Consider the following 26,679-nt stretch of genomic DNA (forward strand, 5'->3'; position numbering starts at 1 on the left):
ACTGCTTATTTTTGTATATACACTTTTTTTATCTGTATTTTGAATATTTTCGGGTGAATCTTGTACTATACACTGTTGGAAGGAGCAGCTACCTGACTTGGATCACTGTGGAGGAAGACAGCTTCACATTTTGCTTTTGTTTGTGTGTGTATATATATATAACATGGGTTTCACTAGTTTGTGCTTATTTTACTTTTTCATTTGGGACTTTAAGGCAGCACCGTAAATACTGTATATAGTCATCATTTTTGGGCTCCATTTACTTACTGTTTTTGTGTGTCCTTTGCGGTATTGGACTGTGTATCGATATATAAATTCCGCAGGACATTATTTTTGTTTTTCTTTAAGTGCACCTGTAAATAAAACCTCACTTTATTTTTCAAAAAGCCCAACCCTTTTTGTGTCGGTGTATCCCTGTCTTACACCATCAGCCTGATCACGTTCGGTCCCACATACTAGACACCTAGAGTGTAGGCTGGTGACCCCAATTCCCACTACACGGGGTGTCACATTTATTTAATCATTAAACATCCTTCCTTTTCAGTGATATTGTGGCAAGGTGAGCCCAAGGGATGTTGTTTTCTCACCGTGATCGTATCTCCTCCTGCTTCTGGACACGTCTCCAACCCCCCCCCCCCCCCCCCCCCCTTTCTTCTTCTTCGGCCAACAGTAGCCCAATTTCCACTAGCACCCTGTTGGCTAACAGTACTGGTGGCAGTTGTTGTTAACCCAGGACTCGACCGATCCGGTATGGAAATTTGTATTGTTGTCCTCATATTGATTTGGCAAAATTTTATACCGGATGCCCTTCCTGATGTAACCCTGCCCATTTATCCAGGCTTGGGACTGGCACGAAGAAACACACTGGTTTGTGCATCCCCTGTGGCTGAGTTAAAGCTTCACTTAACCGCCAATTTCTTGAATTTCCGAAGTGTGCCAGCTGGCTTGTTCTTTTCCGAAAAATGACTCCATGTCGTGGTGGCACCATTTTAAAGGATTCACCACTGCGAGGTAATCGGGACTAAGTAAGTAAAGTACAGTACGTCTATTTAGATTCAGGCGTTCGTGCAACTCTACCTGGTGGGCTCCAATCTTCTTGAGAAGCTCCGTCTCTTTCGTGATAATTTGTGCCATTACCGTATTAACACATCGAGTGCTTTCAGAAAAGAGACGTCACCGCAGTGTGCATTGAATTTCTCTGTTTTATCATTCTGTAAATCTGTCTTAAGGTATTGTAAAATTAAACATTCTCCACATGTTTTCATTTCTTTATTGTCCCTCATATGTTGTTAAAGTTAATTATTTATTTATTTGCTAACAATTGTCACTTTTCATTTTATAATCGGGTATTCTGTTACATTGCCTATTCATATTTTTTTGTATTACTCGGTGTTATTTTTCTGTTAATGTAACTTCACTGTTTTGTATTATTATTATTTTTCCTTTTTCTTCTTGTTTTCTTCTTTATGATATAAAGCCTCTTACTGTTTCTTCTTATTTAGTTCTTTATTTGTCTGCTCTGTTAGTCCTTGTCTATGCTGAATTCTGTTGGCCATTCATGATCCTCTTAATATTCCTGCAATTATTTTGTTTGGATGGTTGTTTTTTCTATTTTAAACAATTCTTTTTCACCTTTAATATCATTTTCAGTTTATGTGTTTTCATTACTATCTTTGCATATTGGAATCAGTTGATCTTGATTTTGTGGGATTACATTTTCACCCTATTTAATTTTAATTTTTTTACCTTATTTATCCATTTTTAGTTAATTTTCCTGATTAAATATAATAAAAGGATAAGTGTTTGTGTGTCTGTGTGTTTGTCTGATTGCTATGTCTTATCATTCCAACAGATGGTGCTTCACAAACATTTTTAGTGAAAAAAATGCATTGCATTTGTCATTCCAACAAATGGTGCATCATTAACATTAACACTGCTTTTATGAACCCTATACCAAATGGCATAAAACAGAGTCATATGCATCATTTTTGTCATTCCAACAGATGGCACATCACAAACATTTTTCGTGATAAAATTCATTGCATTTGTCATTCTAACAAATGGTATGATCCCATAACAAATGGCATAAAACAGACATGAATTCATTTCATTTGTCATTCTGACAGATGGAGCATTACAAACATTTGTAGTAATGTATTTTATTTCTACAAATGTCTGTGATGTGCCATCTGTTGGAATGACAAATGCAATGCATTTTATTACTACATACATTACAAAATACATTCCAACAGATGGCGCACTGCAAACATTAATGCTGAGGTCTACATTGATTCCTTAGATGTCAGCCTGTCTTAGCACAGCTATTAAAATATAAAATATTTAAATACTAACAACAACAACAGCTTTAAAATGCCAGTATATGGATCGAGTACATGCCCAAATTGTCAGTTAAGGAATTTAAGTGAACTATTGGAATTCATAGATAGCAACAATACAAGGTAGAGTTTGAGTTTTAATTTATGATGGACACAAGGATTCATCCAGTGTAACAACAAATAGGGTGAATGATATAATCATGGACCATCTGATTTATCTTACTGTGTGCACATTCCAAATTTATTTGTTGATTTTTTTCTCTCCTGTATCTAAAACATGCTCCTTAAAATTGTACTAAAAATAACATTTTGCAACCTTATTATATTTTTACTGCTGAACGAGTGTTGGTGTATCCATCTGGTTGCTATGTCTCTGTCATTCCAACAGATGACGCATCAAAAATATTAACACTGCTTTTACAAATTCCATACTGAATGGCATATAACAGAGACATGTGCATTGCACTTTTCATTCCAACAGTTGGCACATCACACATATTTGGAGTATTACAATGCATTGCATTTTTCAGTCCAACAAATCCAACATTAACACTGCTTTTACTAAGCCCGTACCAAATGACATATAACACAGACATGTGTATTGTATGGTGCACTGCAAACATTAATGCTGAGGTGTATGTTGATTATGTTGATTTCGCCCTGTCTTAGAAGGGTAGCACAGCTGGATCAATATTGTTGTAACTTTACATTTTTGACAGATCTAAGTATAAAACATAAAAAATGAATGCCAGCCCGGTGAAAGTGAGGGGATTTTTTTTCATCCAATGAACCTACATTGCATTGGCAATCCTAAATTGTCCTTAGTGTGTGTGCTTGGTGTGTGTGTGGGTGTGGTACCCTGCCCGGGTTTTGTTCCTGCCTTGCGCCCTATGCTGGCTGGGATTGGCTCCAGCAGCCCCCCGTGACCCTGTGTTAGGATATAGCGGGTTAGATATTGACTGACTGACTGAACCTACAGTAAGACTGCATCTGTGGATGCCAGTCTGTCACAGGGCACAAGTTGGCACAGCCATGCCAATCGTTTATGTGAAAGCCATTTCTCCTGAGTGGAGAGGTGCTGTCTGTGTAAAGCTTAGGACTGTCCCGACGGCTCCATGGATACAGAATCCTCCATGCGCTTACAAGTCAAATTCTCATCAGAGGTGTGCAGCGATGGACTGTGGGGGTGGCACAACTGATCAGGCTGCCTTGACTAGTGAGAAAGCGGGCCCTCATGACCCCAGATGCAGTGGCACCACTTGGCTAGCACTGTTTACATGACGCCATGACGTGGGATGCTCTCAGCAGGTCTTCAAAGTGGGGGTGGTAAGCCAGGCTGTCGGCCACGTGGCACCGTCGACACGATTCACAGCCGCGGATCTGCCGCTGTGTTTCCAGCATTGTGCTTTTCAAGTGGAAAATGACATATAAAGTACCCACCGTGATCTCTGACTCCCACCTTCACTAAGAGGATGGATTGAATGAAGTCATTTCATTATTCATGCATTTCTTAATAATCATTTGAAATGGCCTTCAAATGAATCGGGGCCGCTGCTGTAACAGACTCGCCGATGCACAGAGCTGCTTTCCTGCACGTTGCCTTCAGATGTGTTTATTTATACTGCAGTGTCTATTTGAGAACGCACAGCTGAAACGACCCCTCCGAGCAGATGTCTACTTTGTGTAGCGGCCAACTGTAAGGAACACAATCTGAAGGCGCTTTACAAGTAAAGTACGGGTTAGGGAGGCTGACTGACTCGACCAGGGGCGCACTGTGACCAGACAGAAGACAAGCAGCATGGACTTTCTGTAGCCGTACAGATATCACATTTGTATACACGGTGGGTACAGAAAAGAACCCCCCCCCCCCTTTGAAATCTTCCCATCTTTTTGCTTTACAGCCTTAAATGAAAACACACAAACCAATATTTCTTCCCAGCTTTACTTACTCAATGTAATCTCTAACATCCAAGTGAAAAATATCACAGCTACAGTTCAGAATAATGATACAAATCAGAAACAAGACTTACTGAGATTAATAAAGGACCCCCCCCCCCAATGTCAATGTCATTTTGTTGAACCCCCGTTTGCTTTAATGACAGCCTTGAGTCTGTTGGGATTCTTCTCTATCAGCTTTGCACATCTAGATTGAGCCCACTTGATATTTGCCCCCCACTCTTCTTTACAGAACTGCTCACGTTCGCTCACATTGGATGGTGAGTGTTGGTGGTCTGCTATCTTCAGATCTTTCCACAGATTTTCAGTGTGATTTAGGTCTGGGCTCTGACTGGCCACACCAGTACATCCACTTTTCCTCCTTCAGCCACTGTGTGGTCCATTTTTCTGTGTGGCTTCGGCTTGTTGTTGTGTTGAAAGGTGGACATTCTGCCCATCTCCAACTTTCTGGCAGAGGGTAGCAGGTTTTCCTCAAGTATTTTGCCCCATCCATTTTTCCTTCTACCTTAATGAGAGCTCCAGGCGCCCCCCCTACAACAGGATGCTGCCCCCTCCATGCTTTACTGTAGGTATGGTGTGTTGTGGATGGTGAGCTGCATTGTTGTACCATTTGGTAGTTTGATTTTGGTCTCATCTGACCAGAAGACCTTTTCCCACTTGGCATCAGAATCTTCAAGCTGCATTCTGGCAAAGCTCAGACGAGTCTTAATATGGCCTTTCTTGAGAAGTGCGACCCTCCCTGAACAAGCCACAAGTGTGGAGCGCTTGTGAAATTGTTGTCACATGCACACCATTAATGACCACTCTGTGTCACCAAATCCTGTAACTCCTTCAAAGGGGCCATTGCACTCTTGGTAGTGTGGCAGGTGGCCGGGTGTGGTCATCAGCCGCCTGCCTATTTAAGGAGCCGCCTCCCTTCAATCAAGGCTGGAGTCGGGTGAGGAGAAGGACGAGGTCGGAGAGGAGGTGGCAACGAGAGGCCTGAGCGAGAGAGAGAGAAAGAGAAGTGGCTTAAAGAGGAGCCTGGACTTTGGGAGACTGTTGGGGTTTGTGGTGGTGCACTTTAAGACTTTGTGTATAATAGTATAAATAAACGTGTGGTGGTGGCTTTAAACGTGTCTGCCTGTCTGTGTCCAGGCCGCCCAATTCCACAGTAGCCTCTCTTACCAGTTTCCTCTTTGCTCTTCCATCCAGTTTGGAGGATCCAGGGAGGGTCCTAGTAGTACCAAACACTCGCCTCTTCTTTAAGATGGACTTTACTGGGCTCCTTGGGATTTACAAAGCCTTTGAGATGTTTGTGTCTCCATCTCCTGCCTTATGTCTGTGCACAACTCTGTCCCTGAGATCTTTTGAAAGTGGCTTACCACCCACAGTCAGTTGTCTGCTGTCAGTTGCACTACCAAGCAAGGGGATGAATGGACCAGGAACAGCTTCACTAATCACACGGATTACACTTCATCACAGCCAGTTACCAGGGTCTGCAGTGGAAATGGTGGGCACTTACACCTGATGGAGTTTAGGAGGGGGGGGGGGGATCCTTTATTAATCTCAGGATTTCTTGTTTTTGATTTTTTAATCATCTGGATCGGTTCGCAGCCAAGTGTGAAGCGGCTGGGATGAGTATTAGCACCTCCAAATCCGAGACCACCCTGGCCATCGGACCTTACTCCTTATTATGTTAACTAATGTTGTCTTATTTTAATTTCTTTTTTGTCTTTTATTCTTTTTTTCTTCATTATGTAAAGCACTTTGAGCTACTTTTTGTATGAAAATGTGCTATATAAATAAATGTTGTTGTTGTTGTTGTTGAGACCATGGTCCTCAGCCGGAAAAGGGTGGAGTGCCCTCTCAGGGTTGGGAGCGAGATCCTGCCCCAAGTGGAGGAGTTCAAGTATCTCGGGGTCTTGTTCACGAGTGAGGGAAGAATGGAGCGTGAGATTGACAGGCGGACTGGTGTGGCGTCCACAGTAATGCGGGCTCTGCACCGGTCTGTCGTGGTGAAAAAGGAGCTGAGCCGCAAGGCAAAGCTCTCAATTTACCGGTCGATCTATGTTCCTACTCTCACCTATGGTCATGAGCTATGAGTAGTGACCGAAAGAACGAGATCGCGAATACAAGCGGCTCAAATGAGTTTCCTCCGCAGGGTGTCTGGGCTTTCCCTTAAAGATAGGGTGAGAAGCTCAGAGTAGAGCCGCTGCTCCTCTGCATCGAGAGGAGTCAGATGAGGTGGCTCGGGCATCTGATCAGGATGCCTCCTGGACGCCTCCCTGGTGAGGTGTTCTGGGCACGTCCAACCGGGAGAAGGCCCCGGGGAAGACCTAGGACACGCTGGACGGACTATGTCTCTCGACTGGCCTGGGAACGCCTTGGGATTCTCCCGGAAGAGCTAGAAGAAGTGGCTGGGGAGAGGGAAGTCTGGGCATCTCTGCTCAAGCTGCTGCCCCCGCGACCCGACCTCGGATAAGCGGGAGACAATGGATGGATGGATGGATGGATTTTTTAAAATTCTTCTGAACTGTAGTTGTGATGACTTTCACTTGGATGTTAGAGACTGCATTGAGTAAGTGAAGCTGGGAAGAAATATTTTCTGTGTGTTTTCATTTAAGGCTGTAAAGCAAAAAGATGGGAATATTTCAAAGGGGGGGGGATTCTTTTCTATACCCACAGTAAATGCTGGCTTTTATTTACACATTTTAACAAATGGCACACAGGCAGGGTACAATATGTGCCACTCAAGGTCACACTGTAAATACAAAAAAACGCACAGGCGTCTTCTCATGTAGTGCAATGGTTTGCTTTACAAGGACGGAGTTACAGTATAAATAATTACATATATACAGTATGTATTTTTAACAACTGGTACAGAGGTGGGCTAAGCGAGTCGCTGGGGGGCACGCAGTAAGTAAAAATAATGCAGGTTGAATTCACTTAAATAGTGCTTGCTTTAGCTTTAAAGTATACAGTTGCAGTTCACTTGACTCTTTTTTTTACTTTAAAATGTTTCACACAGGTGGTCTAAGTGGTTCATGCCGTGCGCACAAACGGACATTGATTTCATATAGCGCCTTTCCTTAGCTTTACAAATATCAAGTTAGCATACAGTTACTGTACATTTCACCATCAGCACACAGGCAGATTCAAAGAAGTGGATCTCTCCAGGTCACTCAGTGAGGTTAACAGCACACAAGTCTTTTGTTTCTTTTGTGAACGCTAGGGGGTGCCGCTGAGCCCCAGACACAAGAGACGATAGATAGATAGATAGATAGGAAAGGCACTATATAATAGATAGATAGATACTTTATTAATCCCAAGGGCAAATTCCCATACTCCAGCAGCAGCATACTGATACAAAAACAACATTAAATTAAAGAGTGACAAAAATGTATAATGTTAACGTTTACCCCTCCGGGTGGAATTGAAGAGTCGCATAGTGTGGTGGAGGAACGATCTCCTCAGTCTGTCAGTGGAGCAGGACGGTGACAGCAGTCTGTCGCTGAAGCTGCTCCTTTGTCTGGAGATGATCCTGTTCAGTGGATGCAGTGGATTCTCCATGATTGACAGGAGTCTGCTCAGCGCCCGTCGCTCTGCCACAAGATGTCAAACTGTCCAGCTCCATGCCTACAATAGAGCCTGCCTTCCTCACCAGTTTGTCCAGGCGTGAGGTGTCCCTCTTCTTTATGCTGCTTCCTCAGCACACCACCACGTAGAAGAGGGCACTCACCACAACCGTCTGATAGAACAACTGCAGCATCTTATTGCAGATGTTGAAGGACGCCAGTCTTCTAAGGAAGTATAGTCGGCTCTGTCCTTTCTTACACAGAGCATCAGTATTGGCAGTCCAGTCAAGTTTATCATCCAGCTGCACTCCCAGGTATTTATAGGTCTGCACCATCTGCACACAGTCACCTCTGATGATCACGGGGTCCATGAGGGGTTTGGGCCTCCTAAAATCCACCACCAGCTCCTTGTTTTTGCTGGTGTTCAGGTGTAGGTGGTTTGAGTCGCACCATTTAACAAAGTCCTTGATTAGGTCCCTATACTCCTCCTCCTGCCCACTCCTTCGAGCTGCAGCCAGTGATGATCTTCATCCCATCCCACACTTCCTTCATGCTGTTATTCTGCAACTTCTGCTCCAGCTTTCTCCTGTACTGCTCCTTCGCCGCCCTGAGCTGGACTCGGAGTTCCTTCTGCACGCGCTTGAGCTCATGCTGATCACCACCTTTAAAAGCCCTTTTCATCTGGTTCAAAAGTCCCTTGATCTCACTTGTAATCCATGGCTTGTTGTTAGCATAGCAGCGTGTACAAGTCCCGGGTTAAAATAAAAGGGGGATTTATTATAAAATAGCTTTTATCATATTCACACAGGTTGTCTCTTCTTCTTCTTCCTCTCTTCTCTGCACTGTTAATCCTCCGAGGCGAGTGTTGTCTGTCTTCACTCCCAGCTCCGACTCGTCCATGTGTTGCAGCGGGTTCCTTATATGCTGGACAATGAAGCACTTCCAGTGATGTGACATGGCCATTTGGAAGTACTTCTGGGTTATAAGAAAGCCAGGGAGGTCCTCCCCCGGCAGCGCCCCCTGTCGTCCCTCAGGGATCCCTACAGGACTGCACTTCCGGTGTCCAAGCTGGGACTCTATATGAGGGACACTGTCACCTAGTATAGTGGGAGATGAACTGCTCCCCGCCGTCCCCTCTTACTGCTTCCTGAAGCCTTTGGCCATTCCACTCGGGATGGGAATCATAAGGCGTCCCAGCCAGGTATTGCCCGCACTTAGCCCATCCTTCCATTATGACATCCCAGCCAGATAAAAGATCCTTCTCTGCCCATCTGTCCTCCGGGGCATCTACATGTTATATAGTGCCTTACTTAACTTTACAAGTGCTATGAAGTACAGGTACAGGTGAGGTGAATGGCTTAAAGTCACACAGTGAACAAAAGTAACACAAGCATCTTCTTTTTATGTTGTTCTTGTGAACAATCAGCCTTACCACACAGACAAAGGTTTGGGGGCAGCCACCCGTATACTTAACCCCTGGCTGCAAAAGAGCAAATACAAGCAGAGTTGTGAACAGTTTCAAGTCCAAAACAGAACCGAGTACATGTGGAGGTAGGGTGGCTTTTATAGGAGGTCGGCGGAAGTGACGTCATCTGGGGGGCCGGAAGTGATGTTCTTGTGGGGCCTGAACCGGAAGAGACATGTTGGGGGCGGAACCAGAAGTGACATCATCAGGGGGGGCGGTGCCGGAAGTGACGTCTTCCAGGCCGGACTCGGACAGAATTTCCCATCTTTGATCTGCACAAATATCAGAGGAAAGATTAGTGCACCCTGCCACCCCCTGGCCTGGCGTGGAATTACCTTTGATCGGTCGCTCTAGCTGCCTTTCCATGCTCACGTGTGTGACATTCTTTTCTTTAGCTTTATTATAGTGCAAGAGCATTTCATGGATGGTTTATTTCTACCTATCGGTACACAGCCCAGCGTATAGAGACACCACAAGTTGAACTGGCGGTTTCAAGGTTTAAAGTTCAGTGCCTTAGACATCAGGCCACACCGCCAGCCCAGCACATAAAAGTGTAATTGAAGAAATCGTTTTTGATTTGATTTGATATACTTTATTAATCCCCGAAGGTAAATTGTCTTTCATGTGACCTTTGGGGGTCAGAGCGTAGAGTCAGCCATTGTGCAGCACCCCTGGAGTAATCTTCAGGTTAAGGTCCTCACTCAATGGAGGAAGCTTCTGCCAGTAATGGGATTTGAACCAGCAACCTTCCAGATACCAGTGCAAATCCTTACCTCACACCATTATTATTATTATTAATAATAATAGGTTTATAGGTGTAATGACAATGTTCCATCCATCCATTTTCCAACCCGCTGAATCCGAACACAGGGTCATGGGGGTCTGCTGGAGCCAATCCCAGCCAACACAGGGCACAAGGCAGAAACCAATCCCAGGCAGGGTGCCAACCCACCGCAGGACACACACAAACCAAGCACACACCAGGGCCAATTTCGAATCGCCAATCCACCTAACCTGCATGTCTTTGGACTGTGGGAGGAAACCCACGCAGACACGGGGAGAACATGCAAACTCCACGCAGGGAGGACCCGGGAAGCGAACCCAGGTCCTCAGGTCTCCCAACTGCGAGGCAGCAGCGCTACCCACTGCGCCACCGTGCCGCCCGTAATGACAATGTTTCATTTTTTAAATTGTAATTATTTTAATTTACCGTATATACTCACATTTAAGTTCTCCCATGGATAAGTCGGGGCCTGATTTTACTGTATAATTTCCGGTATTTTATAATGTCAGTCGTGTGAGTCGAATGCGGAAAATTCACGCTATTGGTCCATGATATTACGATATGGTAACGCCCACCTGAGAGAGTCGCCACAGAGCACACGGCCTTTTATTTCTATGTGTTGTGCCCATGTGACCACACAGTGATACCCAAACTATTCCGAAGCAACGTTTGCACTGATTGCACCCTAATTTCGTGTTTTTTGTATCTCACACCCTCACACACCTTTATCGTAACAGCATCCCTTATCTACGATGGAGCGTTCGATCGGAAGAAAATATGAGGCTGGCTTTAAATTAAAAGTCATTGAAGTCACAAAAGAAATTGGTAACTGTGCTGCTACAACAAAATGTGATGTGTCTGAGAAACTGAAATTGGAGGAGGTAAGAAGATGTAAAAAAATAAGTGTCGCATTTTTGAACGGGCGTATAAGTCAGGGTCTGATTTTTATAATCGGTTTTTCAGGTTTCAAGACCCAACTTATACGCGAGTATATACAATAGTTTTCTAGGAAGAATTTTGCTAATAAAATCAAAGTTTTAGGGGGTTGCTGAACCCCAATGTTACGTTTTTCAAGTGCCTTAAAAGTAATTTTTTCTAAGCCATCCTGGTTTTCACGTGCACCGCCATTTTGTGTTGCGGTTGCTACCTGATCACGTTACTAAGGAACTGGAATGCTAATGTGCCCACGGGACGTTACAGATAACGACAGTGAACTTTACGTGCGCATTTGCTTTTCTTTGATTTTTCTGGTTAAAGACAATTTTGCCATGAACACTGACTACAATTTAGAACTTTGTTTTTGATTTTCCAAAAAAAAAATTGGTTAGAACTTTCGATTATGAACTCTTGACACATGTTAATTTTTCCCGTCATATTACCGCTCATCTGCTCCACAGAATAATAGGGCCAGAAATCAATAATATGGTAATGGATTTAGAAGAGGGCGAAGGCACAGTGCTCGAGCACAGACTGAGATTTCTCAATCATTCTTACCACGTGTAAACCATGTGAGTCAATATGGTGGACTAACCTACACAATGAAGATGAGAGAACACAACAAGCAACTCCATGAAAAGCACAAGTTGGGGAATGGAGACAAGAAAATATCCAAGTCACTGAATATTGTCAAACTTGGCTCGTAGAGTTGCGCAGGAGACAGGAAGATGGGACCAGGTTTCCAAGGATGACTAACTTTATTGCTGAGCAGGCAGAAACAGACAGAAGAGTTTATTCAACAGGATTTTTTCTTCAGCAGGCAAACGTAAAGGTAGCAACAGGCAAACGTCCCTCTCTAGCTGCACCCTTCAGCTTAAAAGTCTTCTTCGTCGAGTAGGTTCACGGGCTCGGAAGCAGCGGATGGAGCAGACGTGGTCTGGTGGAGAGAGGACAGACAAGTGAGCAGTTGGGCTGTTCAGTAGCTCAGTCTTTTAAATGTTCTAAGCAAAGTGTGAGAAGCATGATACACGGTAAGACAGCAAAGCCACAGCTGATCCCACAAGAGTGTGTTTGTTTCCCATTGAAACAAGGGGCAGCTGTGTTTCTTTGCCATTGGTTTACTGTTTAACGGAGAGTCAGCTTACAGCTAAGAGAGTATCAACGCATAGCAATTATGTGGTAGGAATAAGGAGCAAAGGAGCCACCAAACTGTCGTTGAGCGACCGCTGCCACCATCAAGGACGGGGAATCAGCCGAGACACCGGTCACAATATCCAGTGAAGTCAACCTGAAGAAATGGAAAGAGGAGGACAGAGCTGGAAATCTGCTAATGCAAGCTGTCCACAAAAACTGAAGAAGATGACTGAGGGAGGCCACTAGGAGACCTCTGAGAACTCTGAAGGAGTGATAAGCTACACTAGATAACACTGGAGAGACTGTGTAGACAACAACCGTGCCCGGGTGCTTCACCATTTGCAACTTTTTGGGAAAGTAATAAAGAGAAAAAACACACAAGACATCTCGGCAGAAGGTACATGGGAGTCTGGTTAACTGGGAGAAGGTTCTATGGTCTGATTCCGAGACCAAAATTGAGCTTTACGCCCATCGCAGTTAATGACACGTATGGTGAAAGCCACACAATGCACATTATCAAAAACACGCCATCCACACAGTGAAGTTTGGTGGTGGCAGCATCAGACTGTGGGGATGCTTCTCTGCAGCAGGGCCTGGAAGGCTTGTGAGGGGAAAATAAAGGCAGTAAAATATGGAGAAATCCTGAAGGAAAACCTGATGCAGTCTGTGAGAAAACCAGCACCACGGGAGAAGATTTGGTTTCCAGCATGACAACAAGCCCAAAGAAAAAGCCAACGCTACACAAGAATGGCTTCAAAACAACAATATGAATGTCCTGGATTGGCTGAGTCAGAATCCAGGTCTCAATCTAATTGAGCATTTGTGGCTGAACTTGACAAAGTCTGTCCATTCGCGATCGCCAGGACACTTGACAGAGCTTGAGCAGCTAAAAATGACAAGAGTTGGATGGAGGGAATGGTCTTACAAAGGTGACATAAATGTATTAGTTCATTTTGATCAAAGTACAAGTGCCTCTGATATTCCCTCATGTCAGTCCAAAACATGAAGCTGGTGAAGGTCAGGATTTGTGGAAGCCATAGCCGGTAATTCATGTTTTTCTCATATACAAAGTGTAGGAAAAGTATTGTAATCATTCAAATATTCCACTTCAAGATTTTGATTAATCTCAATGTTTTAGACCTCCCTGAGTCCGAAAATACCATTTTTGGAAATTATGTCTGTCTGTGTGCGTGTGTGTGTGTAAACACAATAACTTGAGTACGCTTTCACTTAGGTCAGCCAAATTTTGCATACAAGTATTGGGTATGGGCGGCACGGTGGCGCAGTGGGTAGCGCTGCTGCCTCGCAGTAAGGAGACCCGGGTTAGCTTCCTGGGTCCTCCCTGTGTCTGTGTGGGTTTCCTCCCACAGTCCAAAGACATGCAGGTTAGGTGCACTGGCGATTCTAAATTGTCCCTAGTGTGTGCTTGGTTTGTGTTTGTGTGTGCCCTGCGGTGGGCTGGCGCCCTGCCCGGGGTTTGTTTCCTGCCTTGCGCCCTGTGTTGGCCGGGATTGGCTCCAGCAGACCCTCGTGACCCTGTAGTTGGGATATAGCGGATTGGGTGATGGATGGATGGATTGAAGTATTGGGTACAAAACGTAGATTTCTATCAACTTTTGAGCTATCTCCACTAACCGGAAGTGGTGCTTTACCTTTTATTCATGCAGCTGCAGCATCAGATTTGTTCAGCTTTACTTTTATAATAATTGTTTGATTTGATTTGTTGTTGCTGGTTCTTTAATGTACATAATATAAAAATATAATCCTTGTCTTGCGGTTTACTCCTCAAATATCCATCCCCATATCTGAGTATATGAGAAAATCGAGGGGAGACCAATCCCGATTTTTATATCTTCAGAGTCCGCAGTCTTGACACAGCCTGGGCTGGACTTCTGAGGCGGCTCACTCCCCTGAATGTTCGACTTTAATGCTGAGCTCGAGGGCAGCCAGAGAGAAGAGCAGCTCGCCGTATCTGTGAGTGGAGGTGGTTAACATCTCCGCAGAACAAGCAAGTCCTGAAAATGCTGCTCCCGCGGCAGTGACTCAAAGTGGCTGCTGCCAGAGGGCTGAGAGGCGCCCCGACTCACTTGATTATTGTAAATCTTGCATTAAAGTTTGCTGTTTTCTGACTTTCCAGCGTACAGTGCCTGCATTTCAAAGTGTGTGGGCAGCAACATGTGGGCTTAAGGTGCTGTAGTGTCAGCCCAATTAAAAATCGGAGAGCTAGCAGAAGACCAAACAACTGACTGGTAAATAAAAGCCACTGTGAGTGTTCTCAGTCTGAAGAAACATTTGGCTTGTCACAGTTCCAGGGCCCCAGGTTTGACTTCCAGCTGCCTCACTGTTTGTGTGTGGGGTGCTCATTTGGTTATCTTGTGCCAGGGTGAGTGTTTGCTGTGATATCATAGTGGACCTTCTTAGGCCGGATCCTGCATTCCATATAGTGCAGCACAGATAGCCACCATACTGTGTGAATAGTAAAAAAAAATTCAAAATTGTTGACCCCTTAATTTGAAAAGGTTCCATTGTGTTCCATTGACTGAATTCCATATTGATCCATTTTCTGCATCCATTATCTCCAATTTATAATGATGGAAGCCAGAGCCTACCTGGAATGGGGTGCAACGTGAGGGGGTAAGGCATTAAAAGATTAGAATCATTTTGACAGGAACAGGCCATTCAGTCCAACCAGTTTGTCCTTCTTATTCATCTAGATTTTCTAAAATAACCTCAACTCGAGTTTTGAAGGTCCCTAAAGTCCTCCTGCCTACCACACTACTTGGTCACTTATTCCAGGTGTTTATGGTTCTCTGTTTGGAAAAAAACTTCCTAATGTTTGGGTGAAATTTACCCTTAACAAACTCCAACTGTGTCCCCGTGTTCTTGATGAACTCATTTGAAAGTCACCGTCTCGATCCACTGGACTAATTCCCTTCATAATTCTAAACACTTCAATCATGTCTCCTCTTAATCTTCTTCTTCTTCGGCTGCTCCCGTCAGGTGTCACCACAGCGGATCTTCTTCTTCCATATCTTTCTGTCCTCATCATCTTGTTCTGTTACACCCATCACCTGCATGTCTTCTCTCACCACATTTATAACCTTCTCTTAGGCCTTCCTCTTTTCCTTTTGCCTGGCAGCTCTATCCTTAGCATTCTTCTCCCAATATACCCAGCATCTCTCCAAACCAACACAATCTCACCTCTCTGACTTTGTCTCCCAACCGTCCAACTTGAGCCGACCCTCTAATGTCCTCATCTGTAATCCTGTCCATCCTCGTCAGACCCAATGCAAATCTTAGCATCTTTAACTCTGCCACCTCCAGCTCTGTCTCCTGCTTTCTGGTCAGTGCCACCATCTCCAGCCCATATAACATTGCTGGTCTCACTACCATCCTGTAGGCCTTCCCTTTCACTCTCGCTGATACCCGTCCGTCACAAATCTCTCTTGATACTCTTCTCCACTCATTCCACCCTCTTAATCTCTGCTTACTTAATCTGAAAAGGTTCCGCTCCTTCAGTGTTTACTCATAACTCATACCTGCCATGAACTGGAGTCAGAACCACAACATAAATGGGTGTGAGGCCACCCAAAGGCCCCCTTAGCCTACCTGGAAAAAAAGGCTTACCAGGGTGGGCTTTATTCCATCTCGCTGGCCTGCTTCAGGCCTTGCAATAAACCTAACTGTCCCAAAAACATTTCCAAAGCTGCACAAGAGGAGTGTGACCGAAAACCTCAGCTTGTGCAGAGAAGGGCTACAAAGAATCTTCATAAAAGACAAGAGTTTATTTTCAAAAATTTCACAACTCCATGTGTCTGCAATTCTAACTTTCTAACATTTGTGTGAAGTCTGCCCTTTACAAGTTTCCAGTTCCTTTCATAATTTCAAACTCTCCCATCATGTCAACTCTTATTAGAATTTGAGCCACCTTGGACAGGGCACACTGACTCATATGGAGTCAATTCAGTCGCTGGTTAGCTTAACACAGTAGGGGCGCAGAAGCTGTACAAGGGGGGCGTCGAATAAATGACCATCCATCTATCCATCCATTATCCAACCCGCTGAATCTGAACACAGGGTCACGGGGGTCTGCTGGAGCCAATCCCAGCCAACACAGGGCACAAGGCAGGAACCAATCCCGGGCAGGGTGCCAACCCACCGCAGGACACACACAAACACACCAAGCACACACTAGGGCCAATTTAGAATCGCCAATCCACCTAACCTGCATGTCTTTGGACTGTGGGAGGAAACCGGAGCGCCCGGAGAAAACCCACGCAGACACGGGGAGAACATGCAAACTCCACGCAGGGAGGACCCGGGAAGCGAACCCAGGTCTCCTAACTGCGAGGCAGCAGCGCTACCCACTGCGCCACCGTGCCGCCCAATAAATGAACAAGACATCAAAATTAATTTTTTACATTTTTATTTCAAATTTAAATTTGCAAGCATATAATCACAACGAATGCATTATAACTAAAATTAAAATAAAACATTTCTAAGGCATAGATCTAATGACTAATATGTGCCTGCTTTAAAGTTCGAGACGTATCGGTATTTGTCGCGAACATTCGGGTAACAGTAGATCAGGTGATAATGTGGCGGGACTGCACCACATTGACAGCGTAGCCAATATTGCCAAATTGAGTTAAATAATTTACTGCCTATTTGGTTATTTTCATGATACAACTAACAGCCGTATAATATTTGTCGGACGAAAATACGTTTGTCTCGCGCAGATTGATTTCATCGGTGTCCTCGTTTACAAGATTTTTAAAAATTAAAACATTTTATCGTTTCTTTAGATAAAAAAATAATTAAATAAGAATAATTTATTCTTTGTTTTTGGGATTAGAATTACTACCAAAAACCACAGAAGGCATTTTAACAGTTATTAAAGCACTTTAAAAAAATAAATTGCAAATATTTCATCGAAGTTAGCCGAACACATGTAAATCTTATGGTAGTAAAAATGATAGGATACCGCGACACCACACCAGTATCATACCTTTGTTAGTTGTATCATGGGTTATTCTCATCTATCTTATATTATGCAGGGGGCGTAGAATTATTCCAGGTAGAAAAGGAGGGGCGCGAAATATGAAAGTTCGAGAACCGCTGGCTAAACACACGTCTTCCAGCCAAAAAATCCCATTCAGTCAGTGACCAAACTGTGATGTAAACCAGAATCTTGGTGACAAAGAGACACTGTGAGACGGTGGCGCTAACCACTGTGCCAGCTGTTGTGTCTATCTGGCAGTGCTCACCCCTCAGATGGGCCAGGTTCAATACCGGGAATGGGACGCTTACAGTGATTATAGTGCAGAATCCCAACAACAGTCATTTCTTTTCCTTCCATTCCGCCAGACAAGCGACATCCTCTTCCACACCTGACGCTGACTGGTCTGGCTGAGATCAAGTGGCTTTCTTTAAAAATGACCCGGGAGTACTTCCTAGAAAACAAGGATTGTGAATCCCAGTAGCTCCCCCTAGCAGCCCCCCTCCAATGGACTACAGGTCCCAGCAAGCTCTGTGGGTGCGCATGTAGGAATCCTAACCCAGAGATGCTGCCATCTAGCATATTGGGGGAGAAAATATTCACCAGAAAATATCACCACCCCCAAGTCCTTCTAATGCACGGCTGGGTAAGAATCCTTGTTCAGTCCTGACAGGGATGCCAGCCCATGTGCGTTGTCCATTACAGTGTCAAATTCCCAGATTTAGAATTTTCCTAATTAAGACAGGTCCTTATCGCTCCGCCATGCTTTCTGTTTTTCCTCTTCACTTGGCGCCCAGCCTGCCTGCGTGATTTCCCTGCTTGTGAAAGAACATCCAGGTATCAACCGAGCCGCTCCTCGCTTCAGCACTGTACCCACACGCTAACGAGTTTACATGTTCAAGAAACCCAGAGGGGTTAATAAGGCATTTAATAAGGACCCAGCTCAGCGCCCATGTGACAAACCATACTGGGACCACCACTGAGTGAACAACTGCAGCTGCTTCTTGTATTTAATTGTGATTTTTAAAGTCACACTTACTGTACAAAGCAATTTGTCTTAACCAATCAGGACGTGATGTTGTAGGGTTTGTGATTATTTTAATAACACTGAGTCACATGACATTCCTCATTACTCTCAGGGTCCAACATCCACTACTCACTGCACATGATCATTATTATTGTGCAGCATTTAAATTATGTGCAATAACCCAATAGTGCAATAGTTATTTATTCTTTCCAGTATTTAAATAATGTGCAATAACTCTAACTCGATTTAGCTATTATTCTTTCCATTTGTATATAGCATCGCAGAACTTTTTTTTTGCAACTTTTTGCACCATTTGTTTATTTGTTTATTTACTTGTTGTGTTCTACATATATGTCTGCACTGAAGGAGCTGCTTTTAATCTCATTGTACATGTGTATAGTGACAATAAAAGGCATTCTGTTCTAGAGTTTGAGAGCTAAAAGGGGCACCAAACTAGGATAGGATGCCAGTTCATCTCTGGGCACATTCATGCAGGGATACCCACTGATCAATCAATCACATGACTGTAATACGGTAGGAAAATCAGACCATCTGGAGAAAACCCCCATAAATGACAGACTACTGTATTCGGACTCTTATTGTAAGTGAGTTCTCAGGGTTTACAGATGAGGAAGACAGAAATTCTGAGGTAAAGTATTTCTACTCACTAATTGTGGTGCTGGGGAGCAGCAATGTGTTGCATGCTGATTAGCACGTTCATGTGACAATAAGGAGCCCATAAACCTATAAAATTACCCAAAACTTTATGTAGAGAAAAGCCAAACAAAATGACACCTTTTATTGGCTAACTAAAAAGATTACAATATGCAAGCTTTCGAGGCAACTCAGGCCCCTTCTTCAGGCAAGTTGTAATCATCTTGCATATTGTAATGTTTTTAGTTAGCCAATAAAAGGTGTCATTTTGCTTGGCTTATCTCTACATTCATAATGGCTAACACGGTACAACACACTAGTACTACAAAACGTTATGTAATGCAACTCCAGTTGTGGATGCAGTTCCTTTAGTCTCCACTGGTGGTGTTGTGGAGCCTGCAGACAATATAAACCTTGTCATGCATGTGCATCAGAGGGTCACCTTCTGGGCTCATCCATGTCTGCCGGCCACATCCATCCATCCATCCAATTTCTAACTCGCTGAATCCGAACACAGGGTCACGGGGGTCTGCTGGAGCCAATCCCAGCCACCACAGGGCACACGGCAGGAAACAATCCAGGGCAGGGTGCCAACCCACCGCAGGACACACACAAACACACCCACACACCAAGCACACACTAAGGCCAACTTAGAATCGCCAATCCACCTAACCTGCATGTTTTTGGACTGTGGGAGGAAACCCACGCAGACACGGGGAGAACATGCAAACTCCACGCAGGGAGGACCCGGGAAGCGAACCTGGGTCTCCTAACTGCGAGGTAGCAGCGCTACCCACTGCGCCATCGTGCCGCCCTGCCGGCCACATGTACAATACAATACAATACAATTTATTTTTGTATAGTAGCCCAAAATCACACAAGAAGTGCCACAATGGGCTTTAACAGGCCCTGCCTCTTGACAGCCCCCCTAGCCTCGACTCTCTAAGAAGACAAGGAAAAACTCCCAGTAGGGAAAAAATGGAAGAAACCTTGGGAAAGGCAGTTCAAAGAGAGACCCCTTTCCAGGGGTCTGCTGGTCATTTAGTGCTGAAACAAAGACTAGTGAAAAATAAGAAAAAAGTCACCGGATTTGTTTTGTGTCACATGTACGCATTTTGTTGAGCCGCCAGACGTGTTCTGGTTATATGATAGCCATCTTGGTGATCTCAGTCCTAAAGATGCATCGGAGACAGAAGTGAAACTTCACAGCACGTTGCCAGTGTACCTCCTCAACTTCACCTGCAGCAATCAAGGAACAGCAAGGGAGAGGGGGCATGGCTTCCCGTTTTTTGATGTTTTCCTTGAGGAGAAGACGCATTAATGTGCGTGATGGTGTGTCTTCACAAGGAAATATAGGCCGCATGTTGTGGAAGAAAATTATGAATACAGACACCCCGATTTAAGCAATAAAACACAGGCAGGAGAAGGCGTCAATCGTTATTCTGTATCTAAATCTCCAAAGAAGCAAAAAGCATCATATTAGTGTTTTTGCAAAGAAAAAAATGTCCTCTGCGTTCTTTTTATACAATCCATTGATTAGGTCCTTATCCTCGGTCAGTCAGTCATCATCCAACCCACTATATCCTAACACAGGGTCACGGGGGTCTGCTGGAGCCAATGCCAGCCAACACAGGGCGCAAGGCAGGAAACGAACCCCGGGCAGGGTGCCAACCCACCACAGGACACACACACACCCCGGGGACAATTTAGAATCGCTAATGCACCTAACCTGCATGTCTTTGGACTGTGGGAGGAAATCCACGTAGACACAGAGAGGACATGCAAACTCCACACTGGGAGGACCCGGGATGCGAACCCAGGTCTCCTTAGTGCGAGGCAGCAGTGCTACCCACTGCACCACCGTGCCACCCTCGGTCACTATTCTTTCAAAGGAATTCATTACAAATTCAGAAAACTTTTAACATGATTGGTTACACCGAGTTGCTAACAGGACATGGCAGATGTTGGTACCTTAGATCAGTGCTCCGCAACCTTTTCTCACCTACGACACACCAAAGTTCTTCCTAGAATTCCACGGCACATCAAAAGCTAAAATATATAGCAGTGGCGTAGCTACGGCGGCTTGGGGTCCGCTCCGAGCGCCAGCTATTTAGGGGTGTCCAAACTACGGCAGTTTCCTTTTTTTTTGTTCCTTGAGGAGGCGCAAAATAAAATTTCTTTCAGCTTTGGGTCGTCAAATTTTTCACCGCCCCGGACAACATAAACTCCAATTTATTTTTCAGCTTTAGGGCGTCAAATGTTTCACCGCCCCGGGCAACATGATCTCCAGCTACGCCACTGATATATAGATATTAATTTAATACACAAATTTTACAATAAATTTTCATTTTTTATTATAAGTGTACATTTATTATAAGTATACATACATAAAAACTATACTATATTTACTTTTATGCAATCTTAATAATTATTATAACATAATGACTGATTAATGTGATACCTGCGCTTGTTTCAATGAACACAAAAGTTTTATTTTCGGCTCAATATTTGACAGCGCAACCCGAAGTTCTTGGTCAAGATCTTTTAAGCATGGCCGCTTATCATTTTTAATTAACACAAGAGTTATTTGTCTTTTTTGGCGTAACTGGGATGGTTTGAATTTAGATGGCGATTTAGTTTACTGGGTGCCATTGCCTCGTTTGATAGCTGATCGCTGCAAATGATGCATTGTGGCTTTGGAGCCGTTTCGTCACCACACCACGAGAATCCATATTGAATGTAGTCTTCGTTGTACTTCCTTTTCACAATCTTCTTTGTTTTTTTTTTGCAACACTTGTGCTGGGTTCTTCATCATCTGTACGTGAAGGTGAATCTTTTCCACGTAAAAATTTATCCATATTTAAAGGGGTATAAAACTAAATATGAATCACACGAAGAACATTAACCATACACAATTCAGCAACACAACTAATAGTAATGAATGATAACTACTGTCGCAAGACGAGTGAATGCGACGTAGCACGACTAATACGTCGGCTTGAATTGAATCTAGGTGAGGGCACGGAGCGCTCTGCCTATCAAAGCATACTACGGAGTTGTCTGGCGACTACATAGGGCCTACGTCGTAGGCGCCAGGTGCCAGGCGATGGGATTTATTATTTCAGAGAAATGACACATAAAATTATGAAACCTTTAAAAGGCTATTTACGCGAATATTTCATTGCACGTATTCTCGTTATTGTGTTTCTAAGGAGGACCGTTGAAATATTTAGTTAGAAAATTGTCTTATTTGACCGCGTCACACCTGTATCGGCTCAAGGCACACCAGTGTTGCGGAGCACTGCCTTAGATGACCACAATTTGATTGCTAGTCCTGTTTGCATGACATTTTAAATGTATTATTTTTATTCTTATTTTAGGAGATGTGTGAATTTCAGCACACACACACTGTTTCTCATGGTCAAAAAGAAAAGAACAATGGCCTGTATATATATTATGATCCAGCTGGGTACAAAAACAAGAAACTTAGTATTATAGAAGAAAGGTTATGCCATAAATATAACATTTTTCTCTTAAGGGCTTATATAAAATAACAAGAAAAACATTTATCATAGTGAATAATAAAATAACAGTGTCAGCTTTTAATCATAAGCTCAGAAGGATATGAGACTCAGACACATGCCTGGTGCACATTGGACCAGGGTTCAGATTTAACTCTTACAATGTCACGTTTTTAGAATAAATCCACTGCACTTCTCTGCGGTGATGTGAATGAGGGGCATAAACAGAATTGGTGGGACTGGTGAGTGTGAGACATTACATGAACAGAAGAACATGGACGCGTGAACAAGGCTTTAGGGAGCTTTAGGTGTTTTCAACCCCCAGATTTCTTTTCAACTGGAAATTTAGTGTCGGCTTCACATAACTGTCACAGCATCAAACTTGCTTGTTCTGCTAACCGAACAGACAGGCCTAACGTGAACAAGTCCCAGGTTCACTAACAAGAATCAAATCCCAAAGATGGCAAGAAACAATCCAAAAATACAGCAAAATCCAAAACCATAAACAATATGTCGACTGCTAAATATGAGTCAACTTGCAGTGGGCGATCTATAAACAGATGCCACCTACGAGTTATCTCGTAAACCGTCTTCGGGGCTGTAACGCCAAATACGAGCTAATTAGTGGGGAGCACACATAAACAGAAGACGGTGGGCGTCTCAAATAAGAATGGAAAATTAGCGTGGAATCGCAGAACGGAATATTCCACTTTTCACTTGGATCATTTTTTTTTATATAAAAATAATTTATATATGTAGAACCACAAGCGTCTGACTATCTCTCAACAATTGAGGTGTCACCGCTACGCAGTTCAAATACAAACATCGACATCTGATTACAGCCATTCGTGTCAAATCGAACTCGTTAGGTGGAGCCAGTTTATCGTATGGCTGACATGGCTGTTCCATGCACCAAATTCAAGGAGGAGGAGGAAGGTGGGAGCATGCGCTGATAGTGCGTTGTTACACCCACCACATGATGAACCGCCTGGATTGGGACCCGAATACATTTTAATTATGAATTTGGCTCAGTAAGAAAATGCATTAAAGGCGTGTTTCCCAACCTCAGTCCTGTGGCCCCCCTGTGGCTGCAGGTTTTTGTTCCCACCATCTTCCATTTTTAATTGTACTCCTCGGCTAATTAAGTGAGCTGTTATTTCCCAAGTTCTGTGTTTTGGGAAACAGTACAACCAAATTTATGTTCGTCTTCACATTCATATTTGTAAAGTATGCCCATTGTGTTCTTAGTTATTTTTGGAATCAAGAATGTTATGAAACACAGAACAATTGTAATGATTACTAAACAACGTTTGTATTTTTCAGGTACAGCACTTGCTTGCCTCCTTTCCCTGGCTGCATCTGAATGTCTTTGACCAAAAGCAGATTCCTTCAAGTGTGCTCAAGATGAACAAACTCCATTAATCCACGTTGACCCGCCTAAGTCTGCCACTCTGCTAGGCACCTTTTAATATGTCCATTGAACAAAGCCCATCGGTGTCATCCCAGTTAGCAGAACACAGCAAGGGGACTGTTGGACTGAAGCGGAAGCTGACTGGTCCCCCCCGGCTCCTGCTTGCGAAGTTCAAAGCCAAAAGACAACTTGACAGCAGGGCGTCCACCAAAGGCAAACGTTCCAGAGGGTTTCGGGACAACAATGCCAATCAATTGACCACCGAGAGCATCCGCACAGTCAAACTGGAAGAAGGGGCTATCCAGAACCTAAAGGTTTTGAAGAGTACAGGCAGTGAGGCCGATGGTTTGATGAATAACAACTTCTGGAGTGGGAGGGATGATCCTTCCTTGAGAAGTTGGGTCAGAGCTGGAGAAAGTGGCATGAGAAGCAAAAAGCCACAAAAGACAAAAAGCAAAGATAAGGAGAAATGGCAGCGGGTCTGTCAGGAGTGCTCCGTTAAGCCTTCACTGATCTGTTTAGGAAAGCGAAGAAATAAACGAGGAAGAAACCAGTGGGACAAATGCCGGCGGAGCTCCAGCATCACATTCTGTAGTGCGGAGATGGTTGGATCTGCACAACTCAGGAAACTGGAAATGGGCAACCTGGAGCGCCTGTGCCGTTTTGATGATGAAGACAGCGTAAGGAGAGCCTTCCCAGATGGACTTTGGACTTCCCTCAGGAAGTTCATGACTCAGCAGCGGAAGTCCCCCAACTCCAAAGGCAGAAGAGCCAACCAGGACACGGATAGTGAAACACAAAACTCCCTGTCCTCGAAGAAAAGCAAGTCATTCCCCATTTTCTTCAAGCACAAGGCCAAAGAGACATTAAGCTGCCAGAGCATAAAGTTCAACAACGTTTTTGAGGAGTTTGGCGGTGACCCGGAAGCTGCACTTTCTAATAAGTGCCTGGAGGGGGCACCAGATATTTTACACGACTTCTACCGGGATTACAGCTCACGAAGTGTCGCGCTGCCCGCTGATCGCCTGACGGTAAATGTCGAGGTGAGCCTAGTCACGCCCAACAGTGCAGAAAGTGAGGAGAGCCTCATCAGCTCCTTCACTAAATCCATGGTGGTCACTTGTGGAGACGTCAACTCTGGAAGGCCCTCCGTGAGAGATATACAGCAGAACAAGCTTGTCAGTGCCAGCCAGTACAAGATGAGGGACATCAAGGTGTCCCAGATCAAGCTGGTCGAGAGAATCAAGGAACTGAAGAGCTTCAAGATGGAGCCCACTGGCGCGGAGGAGCAGTGCTTGCCTGACTACTCATCCGACTGCTTGCAGGCGTCGAAAAAGATTCTTCAGATGTCTTCACCATTCTCGGACACAGAGTCTGCACTTTGCAGTGAAAAGGTATCTGAGAACGGGGGAGACGTAATGGCCCGTCACGTGGCACAAGATGCAAATGAACAACTGTGTGAAGACGCGCACATCCATGATGGGAAATCGAGCATGGCAGGTCGAGGCGGTAAGCACGGCAGCCCGACAAACATCCCGTTGATAAATGTGTGTGAGTTAGGAAAGGACTGCGAGCCGCCAACTTTGGTCATTGAAAGTGTAAACCCGCAGGACGACTCTGAGATCACACCTGGGTGGCCAAGCGGGCAACTTCACGAGATGCTTCTGTCTCAGACGGCCTGTTCACTGGTGCAGGCGGCAATGAAGGCGGCCATCGACCAGCTTACAGGGGAGGGCGAGGCTCCTCCTCAGCCTGGCAAAAGGGAAACCAGTATAGTGGTTGACAGGCTAAAAGTGCCCGATGTCTAGAGACTCATTTCAAGATCGCTCTTCATCGTCAATCGCCTTCTCTTTGAAAAACTTCCTGCTGCTGTTCCCCACCCCACTCACTCGTTAGGGGGTTACTCCCTACTTTTGGCCTCCTATTGACGTGAGTCAGGCCGATTTGTGGCAAACCGTCTTCAGACGTCCAACCAACCGAGGATGCCAATCCACAACATCCTCATGGGGTAGGCACCTCTACAGTTCTGCCAAAAATGACTATGACTATGAGAAACTACTTGAGAGCCACCATGATGTGCAGACAGCACTAAGGAAGGTGCAGTGGTTGGTGCTGCTGACGCCGAGCTTCAGGTCCTGGCCCTGCCACATGGTGTGACGGGAATACAATACAATACAGTTTATTTTTGTATAGCCCAAAATCACACAGGAAGTGCCGCAATGGGCTATGGGAATGGGAATGCTTTCTGCCTATTCTGGTTTCCTTCCACAGCCCAAAGGCAGGCATATTGTGTTAAAAGGCGCCGTCAGATTAGTCCGTTATGAGTGAGCGTACCCTGAAATGGAAAGAAAGGGGCACCACACCCAAGGATTGGCTTCTGCCCCACAGCAGACTCTGCAACTGAAATAATGTAGTGAAATAAATTAGTGTTATATAATCAGTACACACACACCCCCATAAACAAATAAGAATAATCAGAATCACTTTAGGGGTGGCACAGTGGGTAGCGCTGCTGCCTCGCAGTAAGGAGACCTGGGTTCGCTTCCCAGGTCCTCCCTGCGTGGAGTTTGCATGTTCTCCCCGTGTCTGCGTGGGTTTCCTCCCACAGTCCAAAGACATGCAGGTTAGGTGAATTGGCCATCCTAAATTGGCCCTTGTGGGTGTGTGTGCCCTGCGGTGGGCTGGCGCCCTGCCCGGGGTTTGTTTCCTGCCTTGCACCCTGTGCTGGCTGGAATTGGCTCCAGCAGACCCTGTAGTTAGGATATAGCGGGTTGGACGATGACTGACTGAATCACTTTAGATTAGGTGTCCCTAATTACGCTGTACTCACCATGTAATTCCCTGTTTAATTACAGTGTTATTACCTTCTGCTAACTGTGTAATGCAGTGTGACGCTATA

The 26,679-nt window shown here is 44.6% G+C and overlaps 1 protein-coding gene across 1 annotated transcript in view; it reads left to right on the top strand.

The window, feature by feature from the left end:
* LOC127526004 (uncharacterized) overlaps positions 1-25,923 on the top strand; it is a 47,363-nt gene extending 21,440 nt beyond the window's left edge. Inside the window, exon 2 of the mRNA XM_051919774.1 lies at positions 23,693-25,923. Coding sequence (XP_051775734.1) covers positions 23,840-25,588 — 1,749 coding nt within the window. The 5' untranslated portion in view covers positions 23,693-23,839 and the 3' untranslated portion in view covers positions 25,589-25,923. The remainder of the gene's footprint in view (positions 1-23,692) is intronic.
* Positions 25,924-26,679: the final 756 nt, after the last annotated feature.

The sequence above is a fragment of the Erpetoichthys calabaricus genome, chromosome 16 (genome assembly GCF_900747795.2).
Source record: "Erpetoichthys calabaricus chromosome 16, fErpCal1.3, whole genome shotgun sequence".
Taxonomy (NCBI): Eukaryota; Metazoa; Chordata; class Cladistia; order Polypteriformes; family Polypteridae; genus Erpetoichthys; species Erpetoichthys calabaricus.